Source organism: Pongo pygmaeus, chromosome 20 (genome assembly GCF_028885625.2).
Source record: "Pongo pygmaeus isolate AG05252 chromosome 20, NHGRI_mPonPyg2-v2.0_pri, whole genome shotgun sequence".
Classification (NCBI taxonomy): domain Eukaryota; kingdom Metazoa; phylum Chordata; class Mammalia; order Primates; family Hominidae; genus Pongo; species Pongo pygmaeus.
In genome coordinates, this window is record NC_072393.2 from 15,763,031 (window position 1) to 15,788,090 (window position 25,060).

The window sequence follows — 25,060 nt, forward strand, 5'->3', positions numbered from 1 at the left end:
CTGGTCTTGAACTCCCGACCTCTAGTGATCCACCTGCGTCGGCCTCCTAAAGTGCCGGGAATACAGGTGTGAGCCACCATGCCTGGCCGGGTCTTGGATTTTTATAAGAAAAAAAAGGTGTGGGGTAGGGGAGAGCCGGGTGCAGTGGCTCATGCCTGTAATCCTGGGAGGCAGAGGTTGCAGTAAGCCAAGATCACGCCACTGCACTCCAGCCTGGGCAACAGAGTAAGACTGTCTCAAAAAAACAAAAACAAAAAAAAAAAAAGAAAGAAAATTAAGGAAATAAAGCAGTTCCACTAGTGATGTTTTTTGCACTACTGTTCAATGCTACCATTTTTGCCTTAAGAGAACAAGCTTAAAAGACATGCTCAACCTGCAGTTAAGACGCATCTACACAACACAAACGGATGCTGAGCAGAAATGACCCAGAGGCACCATCGTCTTATCAAGCAGTTTATTTCCATTTTCAGTTCTAATGTTGACTTTTTCATATTCACCTAGAATCTCCACTAAGGCTCCTCATGAGCAGGGCCCAATTCCTTGAATGTGCTTGGTGAGTTAGCCCCTGGTATACAGTAGAGGCTTGGCAAATATTTTACTGCCTCCTTTCTAATGATTTCCCAGTGGCCAGCGTTTCCCAACATGTGAGATGTACAGTTCAAAAGGCCACAGGGAAACCGACACAGCAGGGCCATTTCAAAAGGGGAGGACCTTCCAATTCTTCTGATTTTAGGAAATTTCGGTTGCGTGCTAACCTTGAACACATACTAGCCTCCCTTTCTCAGATTTGGAAAGATCTAAAGTAATAGTTATTTCTCTAAAATGAAACATATATTTCATTTTATATATATATATTTTACAGATAGCTTCTATGTCAATTTATGTTGGATTATTCCATCTATGGGAATCACATCAAGTTTTCTTTCTTTTTTTTTTGAGACGGGGTCTTGCTATGTTGTCCAGGTTGGGCTTGAACTCCTGCGCTTAAGCTATCCTCTCGCCTCAGCCTCCCAAAGTGCTGGGATTATAGGTATGCATCACCGTGCCTGGCCAAATTTTCTTTGTAAATATATTTGAGTGGTAGTAACTAATTTTAAAGGAAAAAAACCTGAAGTAATGTAGAGGTGGAACACAAATGAGGTAAAATATTAGAGAACTGATTCAGCAAAGACTAAAGATTGGGACGCAATGCCCTCTGCGCAGTCTGGTTCTTGAGGTTGCGGTGGGTGTTTCCAGTGGCGTAGGTCAGTCAGATACTTCTGGCCTTTGAGAGTGCGTGGATGTGACGTGGTCAGTGCCACGTGTGAACCAGGTGCTGCGAAGTCCTGTGAAAGTCACACACCATATGGTGCACTACAAAGGTATAGGTTAAAGGCTGAAGCTTGAAACATAAAAAAAAATCCTCTATAGAGCAAGATATATTCCTAGTATTGAGCTGTTCCCAACCAAAAAAAAAATTAAGGAAAAAAATAAAAAAGGAAGCATTCCATCAGTGGCTGTATTGAACAAGTAATGTATCATCAAGATATAATCACCCAACCTTTATTATTCCAAGTGCAGTGTCAAGAGATGTTACAGCCGCTAAGGACAATGTACTTCAGCTTTCAAACCTGGGCAAGAAGCCACACAACTGCATGAGACAAGCCGTGAGAGGCGCTGCTCAGGAGGAAATGGCTGGGTCTCTTCACCAAAATTAGATTACAGCATATTCCGGGAGCACACACCCTTGTACTGCTTACAAACCAAGGGAGAAAGACCAACGCGTCCATCATCCCAACGCCTTCCCTGAACAGGGAAATGAGCATCATTCTGTGGGAACAGCATCTTTAGACTCTGTATCAGTTTGTTCCACTTCAGCATTCGCGGCAGCTGGGGCAGGAGCAGCTCTGGGTTGGGCACTTTCTGCCTCTGCTGCCATTGTCTCGGCGCCATTTCCAGCCTCTGCAGTCTCACTTCTGGCCTCGGGGACGCCCTTCTCAGATGCCGTTCCGCAAGGCACCTGCTCTTCCAGCAGCTGTTCAGCTTGAGGATCACTACCGGCCTCCACTGTGTCCATGGGGCCTTCGCCCTCAGCCGGCTCCCCATTGCTGTCTGGAGTGGGCGCTCCTTCCCCATCTACGGCCCTCACTGCTGCTGTAATCACCTCTGCTAAGACGTCCGCGGCCACCTCCTCAGGTGTCTCTTTCTTATCCTCACCTCGTAAATTGTCATCTCCTTCCATTTCCGGATCAACAGTTTCACTGGTGAAAGGGTCCTCACCCTGGCCAAAGAGGAAACACAGGTCAGTGTGGTGTAAGCAGAGCTCAGGAGGCCCATGATTGCTGGGATGTCAGCTTTCCAGAACCAGCAGTCCACAAGGGAAACACTTCTGTAAATTACGCCACAGGAGTGAATCCTACATGTTCTCAGAGCCTACAGATTCAGAAAACACCTCGGGGAGATATTCTGCAATTTTTTTTTTTTTTTTGAGATGGAGTCTCGCTGTAACCCAGGCTGGACTGCAGTGGTGCGATCTCGGCTCACTGCAATCTCCACCTCCCGAGTTTTTAGTAGAGATGGGGTTTCCACCCACCTCAGCCTCCCAAAGTGCTGTGATTACAGGTGTGAACCACTATGCCCGGCCCATTCTGCAATTTTTTTTTTTTTTTTTGAGACGGAGTTTTGCTCTTTGTTGCCCAGGATGGAGTACAATGGCGCGATCTCGGCTCACAACCTCTGCCTCCCGGGTTCAAGTGATTCTCCTGCCTCAGCCTCCTGAGTAGCTGGGATTACAGGCAGGAGCCACCACGCCTGGCTAATTTTTTATTTTTAGTGGAGACGGGGTTTCACCATGTTGGGCAGACTGGTCTGGAACTCCAGACCTCAGGTGATCCGCCTGCCTTGGCCTCCCAAAGTGCTGGGATTACAGGCGCGAGCCACCACGCCTGGCCTGCAATTTTTAATCAAGCATGTACCAGTAAGGAAAAATTCACAAGCCCAGCCTTAACTTGATGTTCTTTAAAAAAGGGCATGAGGCCGGGCGTGGTGGCTCACGCCTGTAATCCCAGCACTTTGGGAGGCCGAGTGGGCGGATCACGAGGTCAGGAGATCAAGACCATCCTGGCTAACACAGTGAAACCCCGTCTCTACTGAAAATACAAAAAAAAATTTAGCCGGGCATGGTGGCGGGCGCCTGTAGTCCCAGCTACTCGGGAGGCTGAGGCGGCAGAATGGCATGAACCTGGGAGGCGGAGCTTGCAGTGAGTCGAGATCACACCACTGAACTCCAGCCTGGCAGCCTGGGCGACAGAGCCAGACTCCGTCTCAAAAAAATGAAAATAAAATAAAAAAGGGCATGTAATAGGAAGTTAACACTACATAATATTTTAGTTTTATTAAGGTGCAGTGGCTCACGCCTGTAATCCCAGCACTTTGGGAGGCTGGGGCCGGAGGACTGCTTGAGCTCAGGAGTTCGAGACCAGCCTGGGCAACGTGGCGAATCAAGATTCAAATCCAAGTCTGACTCCCTCAGAAGTCAAAATTCTCCTAAGTTATATGCTAGAAAACTATCTGTAGTCTAAAACAAGCAAACTAAAGGTTATCATTACCAGATTAGGAAACATGTTTTAAAATATGATGCTTAGGGCAAGGCACTCACACCTGTAACCCCAGCAATTTGGGGGGTCAAGGCGGGAGGATCACTTGAGGCCAGACCAGCATGGGCAACAGAGCAAGACTGTCTTAAAAAATTAGCCAGTGTGTGGCCGGGTGCAGTGGCTCACGCCTGTAATCCCAGCACTTTGGGAGGCCGAAGCAGGCAGATCACAAGGTCAGGAGATGGAGACCATTCTGGCTAACACAGTGAAACCCCATCTCTGTTTTTTTTTTTTTTTTTGAGACGGAGTCTTGGTCTGTCGCCAAGGCTGGAGTGCAATGGTGCGATCTTGGCTCACTGCAACCTGCACCTCCCAGATTCAAGCAATTCACTGCCTCAGCCTCCCGAGTAGCTGGGATTACAGGTGCCCACCACCACGCCTGGCTAATTTTTTTTAATTTTCAGTAGAGACAGGGTTTCACCATCTTGGCCAGGCTGGTCTTGAACTCCTGACCTCGTGATGCACCGGCCTCGGCCTCCCAAAGTGCTGGGATTACAGGCGTGAGCCACCACGCCCAACTACCCCATCCCCCTACAAAACATTAGACAGGCGTGGTGGTGGGCACCTGTAGTCCCAGGTACTCAGGAGGCTGAGGCAGGAGAACGGCATGAACCCAGGACACAGAGCTTACAGTGAGCCGGGATCACACCACTGCACTCCAGCCTGGGTGACAGAGCAAGACTCCATCTCAAAAAAAAAAAAAAAAAAAAAAAATTAGCCGGGTGTGGTGGTGTACTATTGCAGTCCCCAGCTACCTGGTAGGCTGAGTGGGGAGGATCTCTTGAGCTCAGGAATTCGAGGCTGCAGTGAGCTATGATCACACCACTACACTCCAGCCTGGGTACCAAGAGAACAAGACTCTGACTCAAAAAAAAAAAAAAAAAAAAAAAGCCTGAGCCCACACTTGACTCTAGAAACTTTTACCTTGCTTAAGCTGCAAAGGTAAAATATTCATCAGTCATGTTTCCTCCCTTTTTTTTTTTTTTTTTTTTGAGACAAGGTCTCACTCTGTCATCCAGGCTAGAGCACAGTGGCATGATCTTGGCTCACTGCAACCTCCGCCTCCTGAGTAGCTGGAACTACAGGCGCATGCCACCACACCTGGCCAATTTATGTATTTTTTTGTACAGACAGGGTTTCACCATGTTGTCTGGGCTGGTCTTGAACTCCTGAGCTCAAAGTGATCCGCCCACCCCAGCCTCCCAAAGTACTGGGATTACAGGTGTGAGCCACCACGCCCGGCCCAGTCATGTTTCTTCAATTGGTTATTTAGATTCTGTGCCTTTAATGGATGGAACTGTTAAATATGGAAGTGTTTAGTAACTGAAAGGAGGGCAAAGGTCCTGAAGTCAGGTTGTGGGCTGGGACTTAGCCACCTGCCCCAAATGCTAAAGTCCTGGGATGAACACTGAGCAAAATGGGTTTCACAAGGAAGAACTGGGAGCTCTTCCAACCAGCCGTCTCTCCATGAGCACCCACTTTGGGACTTTGATATGCTGCTCCCATCATGAAGGCTCTGGTTCTTCACTACCCCTCACCTTCAACCTCACTGTCAGTTGGCTCTATCAGTGAAATCTCTTTTTAGCTTCTCTCCTGGAAAATTCTCATGTACCTTGGATTTTTTTTTTTTTTTTTTGAGATGGGGTCTTGCTCTGTCACCTGGGCTGGAGTGTAGTGGCGCAATGGTTAACTCCTCTAACTCCTGGGCTCAGGGATCCTCCTGCTTCAGCCTCCCAAACTATTGGGATTACAGGCATGAGCCGTAACTCCCAGCTCCCCGCTTTCCTTTAAAGACCAGGTCTTGCTATGTTACCCAGGCTGAAGTGCAGTGGTACCACTATCACTCACTGTAGCCTCAAATTCCTGGGCTCAAGCAATCCTCCCATCCCAGCTTCCCGAGTAGGGCTAACCTTGGGTTTTTCTTAAAAAAGCACCTAACCATCATTTGCTCTGAATTTTAAGGCTAAACAATCAGGATTTTTCATGGTAAAAATCCATTACACACTGATTAATCAAGCAGCGCCACATCCCCAGAGTCCCCAGGCAAGCATTGACTCATTGGAAATCCCAGTTGTCATGTTCCTGAGCTTGATGCATTCCAGTGTCCCTCCAACTGTCAGAAGACTCAGAAATGCTAAACGCTGCACTCTGGATTCAACTCCCTGATCGTGGGGTTCATCTTCCCTTTTGAAAGCTTTTCCTGTCTGTGGTACTTGCAAGCACAAACCTTGAGGTATTTTTCCAGCATCTTCACTATATGTCTGTTGTTCAAAACACTCTTAGCCACATGGAGACTGGTTTTCTTGAACTGTTCAGCAGCTAACTGCAAAGGGAACCAAATGTGAGCTCTTAAAAATGGCAAAGATTAAGGAAGAGAATAAACCAGCCAGGCTCTGCCGAGTCATCCTGAGATCAGCCCTATGCAGAGAGGCGAATCTCAAAACGCCAGCCTCCAAGAATAGAGAGAAGGCTCCAGAGACTGTGCAACCAAGACTAACAAACTGGAAAAGCTGGGCAATCTTAAGAGATAAACACAAAGATGTGCCACTGAAACCCATGTAGCACATGCAGAATTGGGGGTGAAACAAGAGCGTTTACAAATGAAAGGCTGTGTGGACTCAGTGGAGGAAAAGGACAAGCTCTTTTCAGTTTTTGGGGTTACATTGATTTCCTAAGTTCAACAACAAAAGTATGACTATGCTGGGTCTGGCAGCTCGTGCCTGTAATCCTAGCACTTTGGGAGGCTGAGGCATGTGGATCACTTGAGGCCAGGAGTTCGAGACCAGCCTGGCCATCATGGTGAAACCCTGTCTCTACAAAATATGAAAATTAGCTGGGTGTGGTGGTGCACACCTGTAATCCCAGCTACTCAAGAGGCTGAGGCATGAGAATCTGGGAGACGGAGGTTGCAATCAGCTGAGACTGTACCATTGCATTCCAGCCTGGGCAATGGAGTGAGACTCTGTCTCAAAAAATAAAATTAAAAAAAAACAACAAAAAAAACACACAACTATGACTGCACCAAGTCTCTGACTGTTTTAGAGCCTGACTCGTTTGCACAGTGGTCCCTTGTTTGTATAGTGCTTTTCAGCTGATCTTTAACAGTACTGGGGCTGGGTGCAGTGGCTCACACCTGTAATCCCAGCACTCTGGGAGACTGAGGCAGGTGGATCACCTGAGGTCAGGAGTTCAAGACCAGCCTGACCAACATGGTGAAACCCCGTCTCTATTAAAAATACAAAAAATTAGCCGGGCATTGTGGTGGGCGCCTGTAATCCCAGCTACTTAGGAGGCTGAGGCTGGAGAATTGCTTGAACCTGGGAGGCAGAAGTTGCAGTGAACTGAGATTGCGCCACTGCACTCCAGCCTGGGCAACAAGAGTAAAACTCTGTAAAAAAAAAACAAAAACAAAAACAAAAAAACACAAAACCAAAAATGTAAACCAAAAAACCAAAACCAAAACCAAAACCAAAACACAGTACTGTGAGATGGGTGGGCAGCTCTTGACCTCCCCATTTATAGCTGAGTAAACTAAGGAGAGAGCTGCTTAACCCAGGGCCAGAAAGTGACAGGCTGCGGAGCAAACGCAGCCACAGGCACTCTTCACTGTCTGCTTTTCTGCACTGACAGCAGGTAGAGCTGTCGCTGGATAGGGCCTCTATGGTCTGCAATGCTAAAAATACTCATGATCTGACTCTTTACAAAATAGGGTATTTTTCCAGCATCTTCAACATTTGACCCCTGGGCTCAACATGTAGCCTGAAGCCCCAGCAGCTACGTAAGGACAGAACCAGTCCTTTAGTCCAAGTCCCCCGGGCCACTTGGCTTTCAATGGCCCTTCGGTCTCAGCTTATGGAAGCCCCCAGGCCTCCCGCTAGTGGGAAACTGACCAACGTGGAAACACTATCAGGAGAATCTCAGCTACTGCATTTAATCGAGTCTAAGCAACACATTTTCTTACATTTTTATAAAAATTGAGACGAATCTTACGACCCATCGATGGAAGTGATAGACTTGAAACAGAGCAAGAACCCCTAAAGATGTTGTTATTCCCCATAAGACACAGCAGGCTCCGAGCCACAGCCCTGCAATGAGCACCCCAGGCAGTGTGGGGAGGAAGACTCACCCTGCGGTTGTGATTGTGGTCCACGGAGTGCAGGTGCCGCTGGAGGAGCTGCGGCTGTGCAGGAATTAGCATGTCGCAGGCCAGGCAGTGAGCAGCCTCAATCTTCTTGAAGAAGTGCTCCTGGCCAATCCCTGCCAGGAAACACATGTCTTGTAGGATCTGGGACAGCAAGTGATGTTTTCCTCCTACTCCCCAACCGGGCCCACGTTTTCTCCCTGCAACTCTAAGGAATCAGAAGGGCATAGCCTGCCTTTCTATGGGGAGTATGGGTCAGCACATCAGCCTCTATAGCTAGGAATTCTGCACTTTTCAGCTTTTCTGTTCCTCCTGGTTTTCTTTTCAAACCAAGGAGGAAAAGACAGGAAAGTGCTTAATGTCACTGATATAAGCTGCGATCTACGCAAGGCCACATCCGAAGGTTTCTTTCTTTCCATTGCTCTGAGCGCTCTTCCCACAGGTCTCGTCATCACCTTCTCAGCCACCTTGGGCTGGCTTCATGCCACGTTTTTTTTTTTGAGACAGAGTCTCGCTCTGTCGCCTAGGCTGGAGTGCAGTGGTGCCATCTTGGCTCACTGCAAGCTCTGCCTCCCGGGTTGACACCATTCTCCTGCCTCAGCCTCCCAAGTAGCTGGGACTACAGGCGCCCGCCACCACGCCCGGCTAATTTTTTGTATTTTTTTTAGTAGAGACGGGGTTTCACCATGTCAGCCAGGATGGCCTCGATCTCCTGACCTCATGATCCGCCTGCCTCAGCCTCCCAAAGTGCTGGGATTACAGGCGTGAGCCACTGTGCCTGGCCTCGTGCCACATTTTATGGGTCCCGTCACATGCCTTACTACCATCCAGGAAAGCACTCATCCTGGGATCACAACTCACCTTTGAAAGGATCTGGTTTTGGTTTCGCGGTTTCTTTCTCCATCAATTCCTGACGCCGCTTCTCAATTTTCTTATTTCTGTTTACAATGTATTCCTAGGTGGGATCGGAGATGGCATAAAGTAAAATGAGAGGTGGGCACGTGTGGACATTTCTCAGCTGCCAGGGCTAGGCAGGCAGCTATCAGAACAGCTGCATGGGGCAGCACAGCACGATGGCTGGAGCTCTTGGTTGTCCCTGTGACTCGGGGACTTACACAGCTACTCTATCTGGGAAAGGAAACCTTGGCCAAGTATAGCCTCTGATTTCCGTTCCTCCTTCAAGGGATCCGGCACCTGCGGGATGGGCAGGAGACGCGGTGACGGGGCCCAGGTTTCCTTTACCTGGAGGAACTCCACCGTCTTGTCAGGCAGCTTGGTGCTTATGAACCGCAGGGTCTCTTTGTGAAATTTGCTTTGCAGATGCTTCTGGATCTCTTCGTCATCAAAGCTACGGAACTTGCACACAGAACAGGCAAACTGAATTCTGTAGAAGGAAAACAAGGAGGAGAGTGTAGCAGGGAGCATCAGCTTGGGAAGCAGGGAGCATCAGCTCACCTCTGGGGAGAGCTGAAATAGAAACAGGATTTTCAGGAATTTTTTTTCTTTCTTTTTTTTTTTGGAGACAGAGTTTTGCTCTTGTTGCCAAGGCTGGAGTGCAATGGTGTGATCTCAGCTAACTGCAACCTCTAACACCCGGGTTCAAGCGATTCTCCTGCCTCAGCCTCCCGAGTAGCTGGGATTACAGGGGCCCGCCACCAAGCCTGGCTAAATTTTTGTATTTTTAAATTTATTTATTTTTTTGAGATGGAGTCTCGCTCTGTTGCCCAGGCTGGAGTGCAGTGGTGTGATCTTGGCTCACTGCAACCTCCGCCTCCTGGGTTCAAGTGATTCTCCTGCGTCAGCTTCCCGAGTAGCTGGGATTACAGGCGCCCACCACCACTCCCAGTTAATTTTTGTATTTTTAGTAGAGACGGGGTTTCACCATGGTGGCTAGGTTGGTCTCGAACTCCTGACCTTGTGATCGATCCACCTCAGCCTCCCGAAGTGCTGGGATTACAGGCATGAGCCACCGCGCACGGCCTATTTTTTTTTTTTTTTGTATTTTTAATAGAGACAGGGTTTCACCATGTTGGCCAGGCTGGTCTCGAACTCCTGACCTCAGGTGATCCACCTGCCTCAGCCTCCCCAAAGTGCTGGGATTACAGGCGTGAGCCACTGCGCCCAGACTTATTTTCTTTTTCTCGAGATGAGATTTCACTATATTGCTCAGGCTGTTCTCAAACTCCTGGGCTCAAGCGATCCTCCCACCTCAGCCTCCCAAGTAGCTGGGATCAGAGGTGCATGCCACCGCACTCAGCCAGGGAAAGTGGCTGCTGAACCAAGAGTTCCGACTTCCCAAGGGGCAACAGAACGGCAGTTACCCAACCTTCCCCAGCTGAAGAATGGGAACACAGGCTTGCAGGCATCTCAGGAAAATGACTCGCATAGTAATCTGCTGGCACTGCAGCCCCTCTGGCCCCAAAGCCCCTGAGAAAACACCAGAAAGCTGCAACTGCTTGGAACTGGGGACGCCCTAGGCTCTGGCTGGCAGCTCTTGGGGCCCAGCATCTAGCTTCACAGCTTCTCAGATGAGTTTCTCTCTGCAGGCACTGAGATGACACAAGGCAACCTCATTTTACGTGTAGACAAAACACCTCACACAATTCAAAACACAAAAGCCGGTATCAGTTCTGCCATGAGACTACACATAAAGACATGTCACATCAAATTCTACAGATAAAAAGTGAGGCTTCTTTGTCACAGGCTTTCAAAGCCTCCCCAAAAGCAACCATGCTGCATGGCGAGGGAGAGCAGCCTGCAGGCCCCCAGGCCACCACACTGGGGTGCTCCCTCCCTGGCTCTCTCCTGGAGGCTCCTGCCCTTCTCGTGTAGGGGTGCAGGCCCTGTGGCACTCAGGACTTCACCTCTGCCAACTCCACATGCCTGGCTTCTGACCTCTGACAAGCACCATGGAGACACTTCCGCTTCTGCAGACAGCCCCTATGGAGCGGGGGAGGGGACAATCTCCCGAGGCTCATACACAGCACTGTCAGGAAGCTACTGATGAGCTGTGTGCTTCCCTGCTACACCTCTGCCTCCCCGTGACAATTCCTCCAAGTCCCTTCGAGATCCTCAGCCATGGCTAGGCGCGGTGGTTCATGCCTGTAATCCCAGCACTTTGGGAGACCAAGGTGCGTGGATCACCTGAGGTCAGGAGTTTGAGACCAATCTGGCCAACATGGTGAAACCCCGTCACTACTAAAAGTACAAAAATTAACTGGGCGTGGTGGTGGGCGCCTGTAATCCCAGCTACTTGGGAGGCTGAGGTAGGAGGATCACTTGAACCCAGGAGGTGGAGTGTTGCAGTGAGCTGAGATCGTGCCACTGCACTCTAGGCTGGGCAACACAGCAAGACTCCATCTCAAAGGGTAAAAAAAAAAAAAAAAAAAAAAAAAAAAAAAAAAAAAAAAAAAAATCCTCAGTCACTAGCGCACATTCTAAAGGGTTTTTTTTTTTTTTTTTTAAAAAGTCACCTGTTCATTGGAAGAAAATATAAGATGAAAAAAAAGCAAAAAGCAAAAAAAAAAAAAAAAAAAAAGCAAAAAGTAGTAAAATAAATGTCATCTCTATATCCTTCTCCCAGTACTCTGAGAGGCCAAGGCAGGAAGATCTGTTCAGGCTAGTTCAAGAACAGCCCAGGCAACAGAGAAAGACCCCTGTCTCTTTATTAGATTACTTAAGTTTAAAAATAATTAAAAAGAAAATGTCATCTCAGTTTCCATGTGACATGAAAAGTCATCTATTCTATCCATCATTTATCTGTTTAAAATAACAAGGGTTTCAATGTTCCTATACCACTGAAGAAGAAACAGTTCTGCGTTTGGTTCCTGACTTCGTTTTGCTAAGCATTTCTCTTTTTTTTTTTTTGAATCCTTGACTTAAGGTTCACATGGAACAGTGATTTTCTTTTTTTTTTTTTTTGTTCCTGAGATGGAGTCTTGCTCTGTCGCCCACGCTGGAGTGCAATAGCACAATCTCGGCTCACTGAGATGGAGTTTTTGAGATGGAGTTTTTTTTTGAGATAGAGTTTTGCTCTTGTTGCCCAGGCTGGAATGCAGTGGTATGATCTTGGCTCACTGCAACCTCCACCTCCTGGGTTCAAGCAATTCTCCTGCCTCAGCCTCCCAAGCAGCTGAGATTACAGGCATGCGCCACCATGCCGGACGAATTTTGTATTTTTAGTAGAGACTGGGTTTCTCCATGTTGGTCAGGCTGGTCTTGAACTCCCAACCTCAGGTGATCCGCCTGCCTCGGCCTCCCAAAGTGGTGGGATTACAGGCGTGAGCCACTGCCCCCAGCCCGTTTCTTTTTCTTTTTGAGACAGAGTCTTGCTCTGTCACCCAGGCTGGAATGCAGTGGTGCAACCTCGGCTCACTACAAAGTCCACCTCCCCAGTTTAAGTGATTCTCCTGCCTCAGCCTCCCGAGTAGCTGAGATTACAGGCACCTGCCACCATGCCTGGCTAATTTTTGTAATTTTAGTAGAGATGGGTTTCACCATATTGACCAGGCTGGTCTTGAACTCCCGGCCTCAAGTGATCCGCCGGCTCAGCCTTCCAAAGTGCTGGAATTACACGTGTGAGCCACTGCATCTGGCCCCTTTTACTAAGCATTTCTTTGAACACGACAATCACTGCCCAGACTGGGCGCAGTGGCTCACACTTGTAATCCCAGCACTTTGGGAGGCCGAGGCGGGCAGATCACAAGATCAGGAGTTTAAGACCAGCCTTGCCAACACAGTGAATCCCCACCTCTACTAAAAATACAAAAATTAGCCGGGCGTGGTGTCAGGTGCCTGTAATCCCAGCTACTTGGGAGGCTGAGGCAGGAGAATTGCTTGAACCCAGGAGGCAGAGGTTGCAGTGAGCCGAGATTACGCTACTGCACTCCAGCCTGGGCGACAGAGCAAGATGCCATCTCAGAAACAAAAAAAAAAAAAAAAGAAAATCACTGTCCCATGTGAACCTCAAGGTCAAGGATTCCCCAGCATCACATGATCACTGGTGATTGCAGTTTCTAGTCGGAAGCCACTTAACTCCTGGCAGGGAGAGGCAGGCACATGATGTGCTCACGATGACATCCTTTGGGCTCAACATTTTTGCAATCCTTTTCTATTGTGGGACAAAATCTTGATGGTAGGACCATCTCTCTACCTGTCTCCTAGCTATGTCAAACTCCAGGGATGGTCTGGATTTGGATAAGGTGAACACAGGACAGTGTCGGAGATACCAGACACCAGGCCAGGGGACACGGATGTCCCTCAGGCCTGCAGGAGAGTAACAGAACCCACTGCTGAGCAGTTATGGACCACACAGACCCACCAGCAAGGCTGGGATTCCAGAGGAATAGAGACACAGGAGTCAAACACCAATCCTCTAAGCAAGAACAGAAACCTAACCACCAAAGCAACGTCCCAGCCCTTCTAGAAGACAGGTAGCTCGTATGCTGGGAGCACAATCAGTGATGGTCTTTTCTGTGCTCCCAACTGTTTACTGTTTTGCCTCCCACTGGTTTGGCCAGAGGAGTCAGGCCACCAGGCCCCCAGCATTGTGGAATGAGGACAGGTGAGCTCGGCAGCGCCTCCACCGCACCAGTCCACCTCCTCCTGTGGGGGTGTGTGCCCGCGCCTCACCTGTCGGCCGCACGGTCCCGCGTCCTGTCTCTTCTCCTTTGCTTTTCCCTTCTCTTCTTCACGTCCTCGTCCTCGTCCTCCTTCTCTCCTGTAACAGACAAGTCCCTTCGAGACGCTCTGAGGGGCCTGCAAAGGAGCTAAGCTCCAGGGCCTGGTCGGGGGGCTGCAGCTTGGCCGCCACACCCTGTGCCCTGCCACTGCCTGCACCACACGGCAGGGTCCAGGATGCCCCAAGGCACTATCAGAGACTCCTGGTGGACATGGGCCTGGGGTGAGAGCCCGGAGTAGTCACCAAACTCCCCACATGGCCTGAGGCAGCCAGGACAGGCTAGGGACACAGCTTGCCCACCCCATGTGCACCACAGCCCCCTACTCCCTCTGTCCTCCCCATCCTGCTTGTCCAAATCTCATGCCCTGCGATGGGGTCTTCCCCCAATATCAGAGGAGAAGCCAATTCTCCCCGGATGAAGAGGCGGCAGCTGAAGGCCTCAGGAAGTGAAGCAGCTGCTCCACCGCCCTCTATCCCACCTCTAGGTGGACCGTGACGAGCGTCCTGGCGGCCCCGTCTGAACTAGGGCCTCAGCAGGTCTGACAGTCCTTGCTGGCCCGACCTCTATCTTCCACTCACAAAAACCGTCAATCTAGGGCTTTCCCAGGGCTGCGTGGGAAGCAATCCTAGAAAAAAATTTGGGAAGAGACCGATTGGTCCTCCCGTCCGTCCCCCGGGGCCAGCAGAGGAGCTCCTTGGAGAGCCACGCGGCCATCGTCCCAGCATGAGGCCAGGGACGGACGCTGAAATAAGGTTGGAGAAGCATCTGAACTGTAACCCCTACCCCTGATGCCAGTCCCGAGACTGTCCCACGAAGATGGCGACCGGCGTGCGCTGCTCAGAAGCCTCTCAAAAGGGCGTGTGGGATTTTTGGCAAGAGGTCACTGCCTGAAACTATGACTGCTGTTTAATAGCAAAGTCATCCCGGGTAGGTAGCAGGACCTGCGCGCAACAGACATGTCACCTTTGCTTTAGCATTGTGCCGCTAAGCGCTCGGGGCGCCCCGTGCTATGGACAGGACTGCTGTGGGTCGAGGGGGGAGGACCGCAGAGGGCTGGCTAAGCCTGAACAGGAGGAACATCTAAGCCAAGGGCCTTCAGAATGGATGGGAGCAGGGCCACTGAGGAGCCAGCCTGTGATCCTTGGGGTAACCAGCTATGGAAAGACCCACAGGACAGGTAAAGAAACAAGTGGCTTCAGGGTGAGCTCCAGGCCACGGCACCTCAGGCCGCCCTGCCATGCGGGCTTTAAGCCTGCTCTGCTGTTGCTGCAGACCCTCTGGTCTCCTGCATTGGACATGAAGAGACCTGCTGAAGGGCGCCTGCCTCTCAAAGACCCAGTGGGCCTGGGTGCTCCCGACCCCGCAGGTGTCTGCTGTCGCATACTCGCAGGCACGAAGCAATGTGCAGTGCAGCTGCCAGTATCCCCACCACAGAGGCCCACAGCACGGCCCAGGGCAGGCGACTGAAGGAACTGGACAAAAGGAAGCCCCAGAGAAAACAGTTCAGGGACATGCACTGTCCGAGGAGGGCACAGAAGATGGGCTGGGGGCCTCTTCTCTCATGTTTCTCCTTCCCTACAAACTTCAACTGTGGTGGACACCCAAGGCTGCCCCCCATCCCCACCGCAGCCCGCATCGGGTCAGGCAGACAGACCCGTTTCCAGTAAATGCTGCCCCAGACACTTTGAAGCAAAGTGTCGGCTGATTGCCACGGTCAAGGCCCATCTGGTGGCTGCAGCCCCTCTTCCCCCACAGCCACGGGCCCCTCCATCCAGGCCCCTGGCTTGCTCAGAAGCTGGGCAGTAAGTGCGGGGCAGCCAGGAAGACACAGGAAAGCTGCAAGGGACATGGTGACGCCTACCTCTTTGTCTCCCAGAGTCGCAGAATTCATCCTCCTGGAAAAGAGTATACACAAAGTCCGGCAGTGAGCTGGTGTGTCCAGAACTCTCCACAACCAGCCCAGTCCCTGGCCACTGCCTGGTGGGCAGTCTCACCCAAGACCTAGGTTGCTATATGCCACCAAGAATGAGCCACAGTGTTAGGACCAGCCTCCGGGGCTCAGGACAGGGCCTGTGTGTCCTGTTACTACTCCCAGTTGCCTTCAGAGATTCTGACACAATGACCTTTCTAAAAAGCCACTCACCCACCCTCTCTCGGTTCCTCCTAAGCTGCAGAACTGCCTGCCCCTTGACAAAGACCCACCCGTACAATTCTATGAACGGAGCCTGTTCACCAACCGTAGGGAGAGAGAGTCTCACTTGGGGGATGCCAGTTCTGGCATTCTTCATGGAAAATGGGTTCCACCACGTTTCCCAAGCTTTTGTTTATATTTACCCAATGTCTTTTTTTTTTTTTTTTTTTTTGAGACGGAGTCTCGCCCTGTCTCCCAGGCTGTAGTACAATGACGCAATCTCGGCTCACTGCAACCTCTGCCTCCTGGGTTGAAGCAAATCTTCTGCCTCAGCCTCCCGAGTAGCTGGGACTACAGGCGCATGCCGCCACATCCAGCTAATTTTTGTATTTTCAGTAGAGACGGGGTTTCATCATATTGGCCAGGATGGTCTCAATCTTGTGACCTTGTGATCCACCCGCCTTGGCCTCCCAAAGTGCTGGGATTACAGGTGTGAGCCACCGCGCCAGGCCTATATTTACCCAATGTCTTACTAACAAATCACGTATAGATAAAAATGATTCAACTGAGAATCTGAACAAAGCTGACTCCCTAGGCAGTGAACATACGGCTAAATTAAGAATCAGTAGGTTTACAGAGATTCCTAGTCTCAAGACCAGCAAAATAGGGATCGAGTGAGACTCTGAAAACCTGAAAAGCCACCATCTCCTGCCTGTTCCCTGCCTGTGTGACTCTAAGGACTTGGGGAAGGCCCTCCTTCCCACGCTGGACCTCCAGGCCCTACACCTCCAACTTGGATCAGAATCTACACTGGGGTGGCTGAGGCACCTCCCAAAGAGCTTGGGGTGGTCCCGGCTATGAACTGGCCCCACATGCTGCCTGCCTGTGCCTTGTTGTGAGGATGCAAGGATGAGGACACCAGTCAGCGGCACCCGGCATGGAGCTGGCGGCAAATGAGCCTCCAGCCTGTGCTTGGAGGCTTTAGCCCACAGTCCCTGCACTTACTGGTCTAGAGACCAGAGAGAGGAACTGAGAGCTTTTTTCAGAAAGAGAATGTTTGTTGTAAGTTGAAAACTTTTTTTTTTTTGAGACGGAGTCTCCATCTGTCGCCCAGGCTGGAGTGCAGTGGTGCAATGTCAGCTCACTGCAACCTCCACCTCCCAGGTTCAAGTGATCCTCCTCCCTCAGCCTCCCGAGTAGCTGTGACTACAGGCAAGTGCCACCACTCCTGGCTAATTTTTGTATTTTTAATCGAGACGGGGTTTCACCATGTTGGCCAGGCTGGTCTCGAACTCTTGACCTCAAGTGATCCACCCACCTGAGCCTCCCTAAGGGCTAGGATTACAGGTGTGAGCCACCGTGCCGGCTAAGGTGGAAAACTTTTAGAAACCTAGCTAAAAGTCAGGGTCCTGAATCCACTCAGAGGTAGTCAAATCTACCATGGCAGCTGCTCCTGCCCCTTTGTGAAGACGAGTGATTAAAGAAAGAAGAAATCCCACACTAGAGGCGAAAGGGCTGCCTGGTGGACTTACACCCTTGAATTCTTCATCTCCTGAGCGGAAGTCACCAGCTGCGTCATCTGCCAGACACAAAGAAAGGAAAAGTCAGTCCCCAGAGAATGGTCCCATCCGGTTTCCGCCCTCCCAAGCTCGCCATCCAGGGTGAGTCTGCCCTGACCACAGTGGGGGTGAAACATGCAACCTGCGAGTGTCCACGACACAGACGGGGCAGGCAGAGCCCCCAGCAGGCAGCTGACCCACCCTACATCCGTCTGGCCCACCTGGCCCCCAGGACATACCATTTTCGGAGAAATCTCCTTCACTGTCAACCCGGGCCAGTTTGGTGTCTGGCTCCTCGTAAAGTTGGAACTGCTTCCGTTTCCTGCCCGTGCCGTCTGGTCCGAAGTGTTCAAACCCTCTCCTCTTGGGCTACAGACAACAAGCACACCCCATGAGCTACTTACCAGGGCCATGAAGATGCCCCACAGAAAAGAACAAGGAGGTTGTTAGATCAGACAACACAGGCACAAAAGGTCTTTTCAAAAAGCAAAGAGACAACATAATTTGAAACTAAAAAGAAAATCATGCTGAGTGAAAGAAGCCAGAAACAAAAGGCGACACGTTTCGTGACTCCATTTGTGCAAAATGTCTAGAACACACAAATCCAGAGACCAGTGGTGGTTGTCGGGGGCTGGCGGCGGGGGAGGAGACAGGGGTGACTAATGAGCAGAAGTTTCTCTTCTGGTTGACATAAATGCTAAGGTTAGACTGTGATGGTGGGGATGGTTGCACAATCCTGTAAATTAACTAAAAGTCGAACTGTGCACTTAGAAACATTTAAGTGAATATCGAGATGGGGAAATTTTACCTCGATAAAGCTGCTAAAAAGAGAAGCGAAGGCGGCCGGAAGGAACCTTGTGAGGGCTTACCCGATCCCGATCCCGCATCCGAGGCTGCGAGCGGCCACATCCATAGGGCATGGTGCTGTCATAGCCGCCCGCCCCCTGCATGCCCATCACGCCGTAGTCGGGAGCCATGGACTGGGAGAAGAGGGACGGAGGTGGCCGGCTGGGGGAGGGCCCTCCCAGGCCCCGTCCACCCACATAATTCAGCTCGTTCCAGGGCGTGGACAGGGGCTCAGAGGATGCAGCGGGGGGCACAAAGGGGTCACTGCGCATGAAGGTGCCAGGGTTGCTCCGTTCCTGGAAGCGGCCCTGGCCCCGGCCCCGCATGAAGCCATCAAGAGAGCCCCGCTCCCGGGCTGGGTCTCGGCATTCACTGTACTGCCCCCCAAAGCTGCCATTGCGGTCGGACCCCAGGTCGAAGTCATAGTCGTAGCTGTAGCTGGGGCGGTAGGGGTTGTGCTCCGGCAGGCAGGGCCTGGAGTCATAGGACTCGAACGGCTGGAAGCGGAAGGAGCTGCAATGGAAGCACAGCCTGTCAGGGGCAGTCACCCCGGTCACCCACTGCCACACTCCCTCAGTATAACCTCGACGCCCCTACATTCAAAACAGCAAACCAAACCACCCTGCATCCCACCTAAGTGCTGGGATGGCCAAAACCGACCAACACCCTCCCTGGAACACTGCTGAGCAGGGGACACAGAGCCCCTGGCCACAGGAGTAGCATGATGTAGAAAAAAGGAGTCTCGGGGAGCTTAGCCTACAACCACGCCCAAGCCCTGCCATGAAGAAAAGCAAGGAAGTCCTATTGTAACACCACTGACCCCCCCCACGAGCCCAACTCATCAATGCCACACCCAGGAGGGAGGTGGGGACAGGCCCTCCCTCAAGAGTGGGTGCCCACTCCCATGTGCACAAAGGTGGGGATGTGTGGGGTCCCAGGGGAAGGGATTGGGTCCATAATCACCTCTCCCGGTCCTGCATGCCCTCCCCACCGCCGCCGCTCCCGCCCCTGCCTCCTTCCTTGGACATCATGTCCAAACGCTGGTTGATCTTGGCAATGAGGGAGTCGGAATTGTCGGTGCATGGCTCTGGGCCGTAAGAGGCCATGTGCATAGCAGGGGCCCCGGCTGCCAGGCCGCCATCATTGGCCTTGGCAGCCTCCCACGAGGCTGGGCCGTAGCTGTAGGTTGCGCCTGTGGTGACACTGGTGTTCTGGGCGCCGTAGTAATTGTAGTTTTCATAACCTGTCACAGGGGGAGGAGCCAAGTCAGACCTCAGCAGCCACGAGGCCTGTCCATGGTGGACACAACTGGGGAGGGGCACCCGCTGCCACAGAGAAGGAAAAGGGGTGTGGGACCCAGTGCTGCTGGCATCACTTCACACTGCACTGTGACCTGCCAAGAGGCAGCAAGAGGTGGCCAGAGAAACGGGCAGCCTCAGTGCCAAGTGGCGGGTTTTCCATGCCAGACTCTAGGACCTATTCCCCATTCAAAGCCGGGTGACTGAGAGCCTGGGAACAGCAGTTCTGGCTGTTGACAGGCCCCACAAAGGACCGCTGCTCCCAAAGCACAGTCGCAGTCCTCCCCATCATGCTCCCCTGAGGCCACCCACCACAGCCCTCTGCAGCTCCCCCATATACACAACAGCAGCCCTGGCTGACTGTGTCCTCAGGAACACAGCCAGGAAGTCCACACCAAACCTCCCTGATGGGCTGACCCGCCTGGCCTTCAGATCAGAGGCCCACTTGCCTGCCCACAGACCCCCCCACAGAAGGGCTTACCTTGCCAGCTGGCCACACCAGTTCCATATGCACCTTAGGGGAAACAAAAACACACAAGAGCCCTGTTTGCAGAACGAAGGCACTGACACCCCAGCTGTCACCTTGCTCCACCCTCCACAGCCCCAGGGTCAGGGCTTCCCTCCGCAGCGCTCAAGGAGGCACCCTTGGGTGTTTTTAGCTCACTCAACTCCTACAGAGCACTAGGTTGAGAGGCTGAGCACAAGCAAGCCCTCTCTCCCAGGCAAGGCCAACTTTCCGTCAGGGCAAGGGAAGGGACGCTGCACACTCCCCAGGAAGCTCGTCCACTGTGGGCTGCTGGCCAAGCGGTTGGCCAGGCCAGGCCCCAGGCAGAGTCCTCGTAAAGGGCCAGTTCCCATCAGAAGCCAGAGTGCAGGTGCTGCCAAATGCACAGCAAGGCATTGCTGCAAAGTCATGTCCTCAACTCAAGCGAAAAAGAGGACGTTATGTGCCACGAGCAACTTGGAAGGCCTCCTCCTGAAACACCGGGTGGTGGCTCAAAAGCAGCCCCACTCCCCATGTTGCCTGAGTCAGATCTCAGGCTCAGAAAACAAAGGAAGCCCTCATGCCCTAGAACACGGCCTGGCAGAAAGCAGAAAGCCCTGCCAGCAGAGAGCACGCACTGGTCCCCCAAACAAGCCTAGCATCATGACCCTGACTCTAGAGCGGGGGTCTGCAAAAAGTCCTGCCACACCAAGCCCACTGCCTGCCTTGGCACAGCCCTTAGGATTTTCGAATTTCAGTGCCCATAAGTAAGTACCAGCACACTGCCCATAGCCCTGTGTTCTCAGGCTCTGCCCTCAGCTAAGGATGAATTTTATGTTTTTAAGTGATTGGGGTAAAGCTTCTAAAGTATATTCAATGACAAATTTTGACATGAGATACATCACTTACACATTGAGTCAAAACTCAGAGAACTATACAAATTAACAAAAACTGTGAGCTATACTGCATAATATCACATCAACATTGGCTGATTAATTGTAACAAATGCATCACACCATTCCAAGACTTTTTTTTTTTTTTGAGACGGAGTCTCGCTCTGTTGCACGGGCTGGAGTGCAGTGGCGCGATCTCGGCTCACTGCAAGCTCCGCCTCCTGGGTTCATGCCATTCTCCTGTCTTAGTCTCCGGAGTAGCTGGGACTACAGGCGCCCGTCACTGCGCCCGGCTAATATTTTTTTGTATTTTTAGTAGAGATGGGGTTTCACCGTGTTAGCCAGGATAGTCTCGACCTCCTGACCTCATGATCTGCCCGCCTCGGCCTCCCAAAGTGCTGGGATTACAGGCGTGAGCCACCGTGCCCGGCCTTTTTTTGTTTTTTGAGACAGGGTTGTGCTCTGTCACCCAGGCTGGAGTACAGTGGCATAATCACAGCTCACTGCAGCCTTACCTCCTGGGCTGAAGCAATCTTCCTATCTCAGCCTTCTGAGTGGCTGGGACTACAGGCATGCACTGCCACGCCCCACTAATTTTTTATTAGTAGGATAAAAGGATCACTTGAGCTCGGGTCTCGAACTCCCAGGCTCAAGTGAGCCTCTTGCCTCAGCCTCCCAAAGTGCTGGGATTGCAGGCGTGTGCTGCCTCGCCCAGCTAATGAAAGATCTTACTAATGAGGCAAGGCATGGTGGCTCATGCCTGTAATCCCAGCACTTTGATTATGGGATTGATCATGAGGTCAGGAGTTCGAGACCAGCTTGGCGAACATGGTAAAACCCTGTCTCTACTAAAAATTCAAAAATTAGCTGGGCGCGGTGGTGGGTGCCTGTAATCCCAGCTACTCGGGAGGCTGCGGCTGCAGTGAGCCAAGATCACACCACTGCACTCCAGCCTGGGCAACAGAGCAAGACTCTGTCTCAAAAGAAAAAAAAAATCGTACTAATGAGAAACACTACACCTGAATGGAGGTGGGTGGGCGTATGAAACTCCACTACTCAATCTAAAGCTACACTAAAAAGCCTGTTAATCATAGAGAAAAAACACCTTGGATATACCCTCAACTATTTACTTAGAATAACAAAAATATTTTGCCAAAATAGAGTATTCAATAACACACAAAAATTATGAACTTCAAACTGTATTGTCTGTAAGTAACTATGGGCATTGTTCCATCCACTCTTTCACACATTTATGACTGCTTTCCTGCTACAGAGACTGTGGAGCTCATAAAGTCACAAAGATATTCACTATCTGATCTTCTACACAAAGTTTGCTGACCCCTGGGCTACTACTCTCCCCGACCCAAGTTCAGCTCTGCCATGCTAGGGCCTTGAGTTAGGGGAAGCCCACGCCTCACCCGCAAAGCAGAGCCCACTTACCCTGGGTGTTGGCAGGTCCAGCACTCCACGCCCCGTAGCCTGCAAGAAGACCCCATGAGTTAAAATTCTATTTGTCACACCAGAGAACGGGTCCTTTTGGGGGTACTCCTAAAGGGATCTCCTTACAGTTCAGTGCCAGCCTTACAAGAAGGAAGACCCCCTCACCCCACCAAAAAAAAGCCATCCCACAGCTGGCTAATGGCATCATCGCATTCCACCTGGCTGAGATCAAAGCAGAAAAAGAAGGGTGGGAAGTGGGCTTGGAAGTCAGCTCCGCCCTGCAGAGGGACCTTGGCCAAGGACCTCACCTCTCCAAGATTTCATCCACAACTCAGGCTAACACAAGACAATCCACTCAGCATGAGGACACGTTCCCCTCCCCCCCACCCACCACACAGCTAGGAAACCAGTTCAGAGTGCCATCACAAGTACTTCGTAACTGAAAACAAGCATGGGAATTTGGTGACATAAACTGCATCTTTCTAAGCTGCACTTCCTGCTTTTTTTTTTTTTTTTTTTTTGAGGCGGAGTCCCGCTCTGTTGCCCAGGCTAGAGCGCAGTGGCACGATCTCGGCTCACTGCAAGGTCCGCCTCCTGGGTTCACGCCATTCTCCTGCCTCAGCCTCCCGAGTAGCTGGGACTACAGGCGCCCGCCACCACGCCCGGCTAATTTTTTGTGTTTTTAGTAGAGACGGGGTTTCACCGTGTTAGCCAGGATGGTCTTGATCTCCTGACCTCATGATCCGCCCGCCTCGGCCTCCCAAAGTGTTGGTATTACAGGCGTGAGCCACCGCGCCCGGCCCTTCCTGCCACTTTTAAGCCCTCCACGGATCCCCTGGACCTTTAAGTCCCAGGGCCTTGGCCTGGCCCTAAGGCATCAGACTGCACTCTTCATCCCTCCACACCCCCCGCCCACTATGGCATCTATCTGGTTCCTCCAGGAAGGAGAATGGGAACTGTGTTCTCTTTATTTCTGTGTCCCTGGGGCCCAGCACTGAGCTGCGCGCGGGTGGCCACCATGCCTGTTAAATGACTTCACTTTGATAAGGCAGGAACAGCCATGTCTCCCTCACCAGAACAACCCCCCGCCCCCGCTAAGTGCCTAGTGCGTGCCCATACACCGCAAGCACCCAGCAAACTCTGTTGTCCCGAATGCCATTCAGAGACAAGGGAGTTAGGCTCATGGAGACTTGACCCAGTCATACTGCTGAGTTCTGCCCTCTGCTATGCTACGCCTTCCCCTCCGTCATACCTCAAAGCCTTCTAAATTCGCATCCGTGCAGCAGAAAGGCAGACTGCAGATTCTAACAGCAAGTAACCAACCTCGAGAGACTGCTTCTCTGTGAAGCTCTAGTGTTAAGTGGCACGCACTATTAACCTTAAAACCCTCCCTGAAACAGAAGACATCAGGGAAGCGGAACTATCTCCACTGTGTCTGAAAGGTTTTCGGCAGGTATGAAGAGGGGGTAAAAAAAACCTCCCCAAACTAAGAATGAAAAGGAGGAATACAATACCTGCAGAAAAGATCTGATGGGAAAGAAGGGAAAGAATGGCGAAATCTACCCAGGCTGCGGACAGCCAGGCTGAGCTTTCGCTAGGACCAGGAAGACACCAAAGCACACCGCGCAAGCTGCCGCCTCAGGACCGAAACCTCTCTCTGCAACTTCTGGTGCTGGGATACTTTTGCCCTGCCACTTCTCAAGATCGACAACTTCTCGAGCTCCTGCAGCCAGGATCAGACCACTAGCTTCTCTACACCCAGGCGAGCTCCACCCAGCATGTCCCAACTATCCCCTGTGGGCAAACGTGGCTCCTAGAAGGCTCTGATTCCAGAAGCAGGGAGCAGGCAGCTCGAGAAGATCGGCCCTATTGCATGCAGGCCAAGCGCTAAACCCAAGTGGGGAAAGGACACGTTCCCTCCTGCACAGCCCCTTGGCCCCTCGAGGCCACCACAACAGACTGCCTAAAGGAGAACTGCCAATCTGTCACCAGCCCCAAGGCACATCACGTTTCCAGCTTTGTACGAACACTCGGCATCTGTCCCTCACCATCCTGTCCCAAGCCAGCACGCGCCGGGTACAGAGCTGGAGCCCGGCGAAGCTGACTCTCGCGCCGGCCGCACTCGGCCCCACCGCGCTGCACCTGGGACTAAAAGCCCGACCCCGCGCAGCCCGACGGCTTCCGGGACAGGCGCCCTAAGCCACGTGAGCCCAACGGAGACCCTACCCGGCCCCGCCCGCCTAGGGCAGGTCGGGAGAGAGGCGGCCCCCACGATCCGCCCGCGGCCCCAGACCCAGTTCCCCGGCCCGACCTCACAACCCCACGCTGTAGCTCCGCCCCCTAGCGCCGCCATTTTGTGGCGTCTTCGGAAGAGGAAGCCGGGAGTGCAAACCCCGGGGTCGCTGGGGGCCGGAAGTACTCCGCCGAAGGTGAGGGGCAAAAACGGCCCACACTGCCCAAGACGCCCCCACGAAGCCCACCGCGGCGTCTGCCCCAACCCCGAGTCCCGCCCGCCTCCTCGGGGCCTGGCGGCCAATCCGCACGCAGCGCCCCGGGAGCGACGGCGCCAAAGCCCAATGAGCGGCGCGCGCGCGCGCGCGCCCTAGCCGCCTCTCCGCAGGGCCCGGCTGCGGCAACCACGTTCGGGACGAAGGCCCGGCCCGCGGCCGTCTGCGCAGCGGCTGCGTCGCCCGCACAGAGCCTTCCCTTCCCGCTCCGCACCCAGCAGCCAACACAAACCTCCGTAGCCCTGGTCCATGTCTTCGACGCGGCCCACCAGCAGCCCCTTTTACTAGGAGACCACAGCACGCATGCGTTCAACGCACCTCCGCCGTCGACTACTGAAAGACCGGGCGCACACGTCACTACTTCCGCGCGCTCCAATTGGCTAGTCTTCACAAGGGCCCGCCCCCGCCGTCCCAGCTGGCCTTTCGGACTGCTAAGATCCACCTC

The 25,060-nt window shown here is 52.2% G+C and overlaps 1 protein-coding gene across 3 annotated transcripts; it reads right to left on the bottom strand.

Moving 5' to 3' along the window:
• Positions 1 to 440: 440 nt before the first annotated feature.
• On the bottom strand, positions 441 to 24,979 carry AKAP8 (A-kinase anchoring protein 8). 3 transcript variants are annotated; one of them, XM_054465803.2, is made up of 14 exons: positions 24,848 to 24,979; positions 22,109 to 22,147; positions 19,773 to 19,805; positions 18,957 to 19,236; positions 18,017 to 18,506; positions 17,387 to 17,516; positions 17,121 to 17,167; positions 15,319 to 15,352; positions 13,408 to 13,495; positions 9,019 to 9,160; positions 8,638 to 8,731; positions 7,762 to 7,892; positions 5,863 to 5,958; positions 441 to 2,260 (listed from the first exon to the last, which is right to left on the bottom strand). In XM_054465803.2, exons 1-14 carry the CDS (start codon positions 24,864 to 24,866, stop codon positions 1,805 to 1,807), a joined length of 2,079 nt encoding a protein of 692 aa, XP_054321778.1. In that variant the 5' UTR covers positions 24,867 to 24,979; the 3' UTR covers positions 441 to 1,804. The 3 variants fall into 3 exon arrangements, with proteins under 3 accessions (XP_054321778.1, XP_054321779.1, XP_054321781.1); XM_054465804.2 differs by lacking the exon at positions 24,848 to 24,979 and adding an exon at positions 24,420 to 24,451; XM_054465806.2 differs by lacking the exons at positions 19,773 to 19,805; positions 22,109 to 22,147; positions 24,848 to 24,979 and having other exon boundaries at positions 19,006 to 19,236.
• Positions 24,980 to 25,060: the final 81 nt, after the last annotated feature.